This window comes from Ailuropoda melanoleuca, chromosome 4, assembly GCF_002007445.2.
Source record: "Ailuropoda melanoleuca isolate Jingjing chromosome 4, ASM200744v2, whole genome shotgun sequence".
In the NCBI taxonomy this organism is placed as follows: Eukaryota; Metazoa; Chordata; class Mammalia; order Carnivora; family Ursidae; genus Ailuropoda; species Ailuropoda melanoleuca.
The window spans coordinates 131,773,022-131,781,693 of record NC_048221.1 but is presented as its reverse complement, the minus strand read 5'-3'; the positions used below and the strand labels follow the sequence as shown (position 1 = coordinate 131,781,693).

Here is an 8,672-nt window from a genome sequence, read left to right as displayed (position 1 = left end):
CAAAACTGAGAGATAAGAACACATATGGGAGTTTGCAGACCATAGATCTTGATAAGGTCTAGAATTCAGTTATTCAGTGAGAATCATTGATGAGGCACTAGGAAAGATAGAAGATTCTAGTTAGAGAGTAGCAGGATTAAACATAAAATCTTAGAAGTTGGATTGTTCCTAGGGGTACCAAGTTCTGGAAGGGCATAACTGCAGTAGGGGTGGACACACAGTGCAACTGGAACCAATGAGGTCAAGGTTTGGAATGGCCATCGGAGTGGACATGGAAATGACTTATCATAGTTTGAGTGGGAATAAAGAGGAAGAGTCAAGTATGATAGGACGAATAGTAGTGAAGAAAGCAAAAGGAACAACGCATTGAGGTTATCACATGCAGACAGAAACCTGTGCCTGGTCACAGACACTCAGAAGAATGCAGCAAATTTCACAAGGGCAAATGGTGCTGCCTTGAGCCCAGGGCAGAGGAGGAAGGGAGAGGAAAGGATGAGGCAGCAGAGGTCTCGGATTTGCATTTTACTACAAGGAACTTACAAAGGTGTATTTATCTCCCAACAGAAAAAGAGATAAATAAAGAAAGGCTGACAAACATATTTGTCTAACCTTTGCGGATTTAAGTAGCAAGTTGTACAACAGGGAAATGAAATGGCACTGCCATTATATCCCAATTGAAAAAGTCATAGAAAACTGTAAATAGTAGTTATTACTGTTTCCAAAATTTGCTCTGTCTCCAGAAACCTTCTAGAACCCAGAAACTTGATGAGGAGGTGACTTTAAAAAGAATAAAGATGTTTGTTGCAAGAAAAAAAAAATAAAAGAGCTCCTGGTGGAGAGAGACAGAGATGGTCCATAATTAATATGAACATCAATCTTTTTGAAATGTCAGGGTGAAAGCCTATTCTTGCTGAAATAATTTGATTCACTGTCTCTTAAAATAGCACAAAAAGCAAGGGAAAGGGGCATTGGCAAGAAGAGGTTGGTAAAAACAAGAACGCCTGGTTTCTTCCCATATTTCCTTGGTGTGCAGGGTCCTGGGAGGTGGGGGTTTGCTTGATGTTACATGCTGGGTCCAGGACTGCTCTGGGCCCCCAGCCACTCAGGGAGGAACAGCTACTGGTTTGAGCAGTAGAGATATCTGCAGAGAATGGGAAGTCCCGTGATTTATACTACAATTTATACTCTAAATGAAGTCAAGTTCCAGAGGTATTTTAGCCTAAAGTGTAAGCTTTCCTCATCATACATTCTAGAAACACCCCTTCAAAATGCTGACACTGTTCTATAATACCAATACACCATTATTGTTCCCTTTGATTAAGTGGCTGCTATAGGAAAAGCATGCACTTTCAACATACGGCTTCCTTCAATTCCTACATCAGCCCTGTGTGGGAGGCATAATCCCCATCTTGGAGAGACGGAAAAGAGAGACCCAGAAAGGTTAAGAGTTAAATAATACACTTTAGATACAAGTCGTTGTCCCTGCGACTGCCCCTTGTCACACTGCCTTTCCACCATGTCACACTGCCTTCTGAACAAGTCTCTCTGGTCAGCACCACTTTCTCAGAAAAGGTTTGGAAAAGACATGACAAATTGTACCCTGGTGCTGCTCACAGCAGTGGTCCTTCCAGCTCAGTGACTCCATGGCCATCAGGGATTAGACCCAAGACCCTGAGAGAGCACCGTGAATCCATGCCGGCCTTTGTTTAAAGTCCACACCTGGAAGCTCATCTCTGTGGCAAAGTACCCCAGAGCAAAGCACAGAGTTTTGTCCTTTGCTAATGCCGGAAGGGGCTCAGTCCCTCCAAGAGACAGCCAACATGTCCTGGTGATGACCTTCATTTATGTATTTTTTCATCCAACATGCATTTCCTGAGCATCATATATGGACTATATTCTGTGACGGGCATTCAGAATACATAGATCAATAAAACAGTGCACCTAGCTTCAGTGAGCTCCCAGATCAATAAGGGTAAAGCCATGAGGGTAAATGATGACAAGGCAGCATGGCAGGGCAAAGGCAGCATCACGTAAACTCCAAAGAAGTAGGCAGAGGGAGAGAGGCAAAGATAAGCAACTCCACCATGGTATTCTCCACGGATACTGTGGACACACTTGGTCTTACACTCACTGCCTCCAGGGACAGTTTGTTTTATCAGAAGTTTTACCACCTTAGCCATATTGAAAAGAGACAGAGTCAGGGCCCTACAGTTAATTCTATTTTTTAGCCATAAGTCAATCCAGGACCAAAGGAAAATTAAATAAAAATTCAAAGACTTACTTTCCAAAAAGGCTAATTGACATTTTTTAATAATAACAAATGTGTTTCTACTAAAAAAAAAAAATGTGACTATAAGACCAAAATATACTGGTTTATTCATTGCTGGTTTCCAGACATCAATCTTTTCTTTCCAGATTTCTGAAGATATTTTTACAGAAATACATTTTATCAATTAGTTTTGCTCGCTCTGGGTAACAGAAATCTTGGCAAGGAGAAGAAAGGTCGTTTTATCCCCCTTTGGCCTCATGAAAATCCAAAATCTGGTAGCAAGCTGTGGTTAGTATTGGTTCAGAGGCTCATCAGAGTCTCTGGGACTCTCTGCTTTTTCCTTCCAAACTGCTGTTCCCTGCCTGATGCTGTATTAATGGAGAGCTTTGCTGATGTGTGTCCTAGGCAGCCAGAAGGGGAGACCAGCCAAGGAAAGGCGGCATGTGCCAACTAATGCTGCCTTTCTTTCCTGAAGCCCTGCCTAATAACCTCTGTCTACGTCTACACTGCAAAGTGGAGGTCACGTGTGTTACATCTCAAAGACAAACGCTACCGCTGTGTCATCATCCCATCTACAAGGGAGGCTGGGAAGTTTACATATACGCACACACACACACACAAATATTATATAAATATATATTTGTACTGGTCCCATTGTTGCTTCTCCCCTTGTAGGTTTCTGTTAATAAGAAAGATGGAAGAATGACTATTGATGCAAATATTAATCTCGACTATAATCTTCAACATTTATTTGTAGAAAACAGTATGGCTTTGGCGTTTTAGGAAAACTTTTATAAATCACTAGATATTAATAAATTCTAATGCGGCAGGAAGAACAAGTCAGTGTGCTCAGCTACACTACCACGATCACGGAAATATTTTATAGCTCTCAAAACACAGACCTACATGCAGGAAGTTAAAGTATTGCTGATTCATTTGATTGAGTCTATATACCTGAATTCATTTTTTGTTCTAATCATTGCTCAATAACTTTATATTAATACGTTTAAGCACTGGTTCATAAACTACGTGTCTTTCTTGGAAGAGAGATGCAAAGGTCAAAAGGAAGATTCTTACATTTTTCTGCTTTGGTATCTTGAGGTTTAGGGAAAGAGAAAATAGAGCATGAAGTAAAAATGCAATCTGATTTGAAGTTGGTATTCTTAGCCCAGCAATTCCAGCTAGCAAAGCAGTTAGCTGATTCAAAATAGTACCCTTCTTAAAAGACAAAACTAGTATCTGTGTGTGTGTGTATATGCACATGTGTGTGTGTATGTGTGTGTGTATAACAGGTGCGTACTTACACACATATATATTTAGCATCTCAAACACATATTTTCTTCTGAAATGGGGCTCACATATTTTAGGTTGTTTTATTGGTTCACTTTGCTGTTGCCAAAGAACAAAACCACTCCCTAGGCAAATCCTGTCTCCCAACAGGAGACTTCTTAATGTTTCATGTAGCAAAAAACTTAAAAGATGTTTCCTCTTTGCAAGGAATATATTAGCTGATCAGTTTATTCCACTCCCTGTCATCTTTTTAACATCTCAGCAGCTCTAGCAGTTGAGTTTACTAACTTCTGGGTCATTACTATCCTGGACAAATATTACTGGACATATTAAAATACATCAGTAAATCAAGTGGTCTTATCAGCTGAATAACTGATTTATCATAAAACAAAACATATATTTCATCTAATATCAGTCAGGACATCTGCTGGACCCTAGGAATACTGGTAGGACTTCAGACCTCTGTGTCTCCAACACCGGAAACACAGTCAGGCAGTTATCAAACACTACAGAGAGTTCCATGAGAGAAGCATGTGATTTCTAGAAGGTTTTTTTGAAATATTAGTTGAATAGAGAAAGCTGAGGGAAAATATATATAACCAAACCCATTATCTTTATTTTACGCTTTTTTGTAAGAATGGAATACTTGAGCATCTAGTCAAGTGGATGACAATTACTATTTTTCTTAAACTAGGCACCCTTTAGTATGCCTTAGTATTTACTCATGTGAATTACACCCATACTCTTTTTTTTTTTTCAAGATTTATCTACTTATTGGGTGGGGAGGAGCACAGGACTGGAGGGAGGGGAAGAAGGAGAGAGAATCTCAAGCAGACTTCCCGCTGAGCACGCAGCTGGAGGGATGTGGGGCTTGATCTCAAAACCTGGAGATCATGACATGAGCCAAAACCAAGTGTTGGACACTCAACAGACTGAACCACCCAGGCGCCCCTATACTCACAGGCTTTTTAATAACATAATAAAAACATTATTATGAAAAAAAATAACAATAAAAAAATAAAAGGCTTTGGATTCTTATTAGTTCCTGGGGAAAAAAATTAAATGCTGTTTTGCAGAGATATCCTTGATAAATCAATGCATTCTGCTGATTTCAGAAAGCTAAGAGCTAAAAATTATTTTGATTTTGATAAGATAATACAAGTAAATATATTTTATTTTTCTGACTTTGGAAGAGTAACTATACCCTTTATGAAGCTGATATTCAGTGTGTGTGTGTATATGTGTGTGTGTGTGGGGGGGAGAATATCTATGGTGAGGGCTATGGGAAAGTGAAGGTTTTCATTTTCTGTTAATTTGTTTTTATAAATTATTTTAAAAATCTGGTATAAATGAGATGAAACAGCTATTGACTGTCTTTGCGCCTCGTATCCAGAAAGAACTGGGCGCTTCCTCCTTGTGCAGGGACCACATTCTAGAGACTTTTTTCATGTCCTGGTAGATGCTTCAGACTTTTGTACTCAGGTGTTTAGTTTCTACTTAAAGGGTGGCAGTATCGACAGTGGACACAAGCATAGGCTTTGGAGACGAACAGGAGCACGTTGTTGGTCTGAGCAGAGTGTGCATTTGTAAAATGAAGCCTTAACATTTATTTTATTAGGGTATTGATGCTTAATGTATGAGAAGTGCCCACCCCAGTATGCAGTAAATGTCCCATGACTAGAGCCTATCAATATTACTATCCAGGTATTTAAAACACCTCTGCACTTATTCTCCTCACATTAATTAAGACTGTTTAATTAATACCAGCTGAGGCATAGGGAAAGTAATTGTTTTCCAGTATGAGAGGCAGAGACAATTGAAATAGGTCCCATTTCTACAATGTTATTTACTAATATATGTTCAAATGCCAAGTGATTTGTATTCTTATCCATGATACAGATAACTCAGAAAACGATCAATTCATAGGTGGAACTGCCAAGAGAGTAAATGGATGATTTAGGACTAAATAAGTTGGCCAAATATTATCAAAATAATCAATATGTTCCTTCAGAAGAGAATTGAAATATTTATGAAACTATGTTTCCTGACAAGCTGTTTAAAGCACATTTTGCTCTCTATCACCTCTTTGCAGTAAAAAAAGAGAATATTCATGAATAAACCTAATGAGAACAAAGCATGACCTCAATAAGGAAAAGTACAAATTACAACTGGAAGTTATAAAAGAACATGAATAAATGAACAAATGTAGCCTATTCCTAAGAGAAAATTAAATATCATAAAGGTGTCAATTCTCCATATTTAAAACATACTAAGTCCAACAAAAATGCCAAGAGTATTTTTCTTACTAGTTATTAGCTCTATAATTCACCTAAATATATATATACATAGAAAGAGAGAATTGAGGAAAAAATCATCTTAAAATATATTAAAATATAGCATAAAGTGGATTACATTATCAAATTAATCTGTAGATCTTGATGGAGAAGGATAAATATTCCAGCAGATTATTTCTTGCACTAATTAAGGCAATACAAAAAATCAATGAGAAACAGAAAGATTTATCAAATTATTGTAACTGTGTACCAAATAGGACTTAAATTCCTTCAGCTCCATGTGACACCATTTACCAGTATAAAACATTAATGATTTAAAAAGTAAAAACTTCAAAAGAAGGATGTATCAGAACACACCCCCAAAAAAGCCAAAAAATAAAAAACAAAAAAATCTCCAAAACAAAAGGAAAAAAGAAATTTATAAACCTGACTTAAAAATTGAGCTCTGTGCTGACCACTACTTACTTCCCATCTGCTGGATTGTGCCCTCTCATTCAGGCTATTTCTCTTATCCATGAAGATGTGTCTTTTGTTCTTATTTATCTTCCTCTGTACATCTCTTAATGGATGTTAGATGTTCTCAGGGTAGTTTCACAAAAGGGAAAATAAGGAAATGATAACTTTTATGGGTGGGATGCATGTCGTTTATTTATAATTACTTCCTAGACCCTAGCATAATCCTTGTACATAACTGGCATTCATTCAGACTTGCTGAATAAATGAATAATTGGACAAGAACAAGAATACCAGTGGCGAGTCACAGTAGCTTTGAAAGAATCAAGAAACAGAACAGCACAGCTGGAAAAAAGGGTTGAGAATTGATTTAGTTGAGTCTTAATTTGCAGACGAAGAAACTGAAGCCCAGAATAAGGAAATAACATATGCCCGATCACATGGTGTATAATGAGCCGAGGGTAAATAAACGAAAATTAATACTTCCCTTTGATATTTTTCTCCCTCTACCAGAACATCCAAAATATACCTGAAGTTGTGATTACAGACCTGATCAGTTAAGAAAGACATTTTTAAAATTTAGATATTCCATGAACTTAAGCACAGAGGAAAACAGGTAAGTACATTCTTTTTTTTTTTTTTAGAAGCACACTATGATAGTTAATTTTATTTGTTCAAGGGCTCACATTGCAAGCATTAAACCAAATGGGGGCTTCAAGTCCATAAGCCCACATTTGCATATTTAGGAAGAGAAAAACAAATGGTGATCCGTGAGCGTGGATGAAAACTAAAGGCTCATGGTTGTATTTTTATATTTTTTATATGTATGTTTATAAAAAATACAGTTTTTATATTTCCACTGCCTAGAAGCCAGAAGTCACAGGTCTTTTAGGTCTTTCTGGATGTCCCACAAGGTATGTGGACTTTTCTTGAGTGGAGCTACCTCACCATCTTTCAGCTTCCAGTTGATCACACTGGTTAGGCCCCACGTATTCAGGATACACAGAAGGCTCAGGAAGACTTCCTTCTCCATGTCATACATTCCCTTCACCATCGTTCACACTGGATGAGTACTGGATAGATTTTCAACATGGATTTGATGAGATCAACCGCACTTAGTCCAGTAGCCCAGCTGGTGTATCCTTTCAGCTTGATGACTTCGTAGGCACTTTTGACCACCATCTTATGCACTTCCTTCCAATTTTCACTGTCATTGTCTGTTCTCATTTCTGGATTCAGTTCCTGGAGACAAACAGCTGTCACATTCACTCTACTCCACACAGACACACTTGAGTTGCAATGTCCTTCCAAAATTCACCCACGGCAGCTGCTGGGATGAATGCCAAGTTTTTCAGCCATAAAATAGTGAAATCTAGCAGAATACAGATTACACCCACTTCCAATCACATAGTGCTTGGGTAGTCCATTTAGCTTCCAGGTAACACATGTGAGAATATCCACTGGGTTGAAAACCACAAATATGATACAATCAGTACTGTATTTGACTATCTGAGGAATAGTGAATTTGAGGACACTAACATTCCTCTGCACCAGATTGAGAGGGTTCTGGCCCTCCTGCTGGCCAACTCCTGCAGTTACCACCAAAATCTTAGAATTGGCAGTTATAGAGTAATCCTTGTCTGCCACAATTTTAGGTGTCTGAAGAAATAAGCTTCCATGTTGCAGATTCATCATTTCTCCTCTGAGTTTATCTTCTAAAACATCCATCTGCACAAGTTCATCTGCCGGAGGCTTTCCCAGAATGTTGATGGCACATATCACACCGGCTTGTGCAACTCCTACTACAGCCATCTGATTGTCTGGGATGGTCCTCTTCTTCTGCAACTGGTGCAATCAGTTTTGTTGTTGCTGTTGTTTTTCTAGAAAGAGAGAGAGAGAGAGAGAGCAGGGGAGCAGGGGAGGGGCAGAAGGAGAGGAGAGAGAATCCCAAGCAGACTCTACACTAAGCACAGAGCCCCACATGGGGCTTGATCTCACCACCCTGAGATCATGACTGAGTGGAAACCAAGAGTTGCAAGTTCAACCAGCTAGGAACTGAGCCACCCAGGCACCCCCAGTGCAATCAGTTTTTCCTCAAGAGTTGCCATTGTGCCCACAACAGAGACAGTTGTTAAAAGTCATGTGAAGAAGACAAGGAGGTAAATACATGCTACCTATTGGCCAGAAAGAATCTGGGAAGTTTTCTGAACTCTCTACCACTGTTAGCTTTCAGTATGAGGCCTAGAGATGACACCACTTTACCTAATGTAAGGTTAGTTGTTAGCAGAAGAGGACGGGAGCTCCGTTCTCCTGGGTCCATGTTTAATGCTCTTTTCACCATACTCATACTAACCAGAACATTTCTT

At 38.8% G+C, this 8,672-nt stretch overlaps 1 protein-coding gene across 1 annotated transcript; it reads right to left on the bottom strand.

Moving 5' to 3' along the window:
• Window positions 1-7,353: 7,353 nt before the first annotated feature.
• LOC100466144 (L-lactate dehydrogenase B chain-like) lies at window positions 7,354-8,414 on the bottom strand. Its single transcript, XM_034657317.1, is given in 2 exon segments — window positions 7,354-8,151; window positions 8,379-8,414. Coding segments are annotated over 2 exon segments (834 nt in total).
• Between the last annotated feature and the right edge of the window lie 258 nt (window positions 8,415-8,672).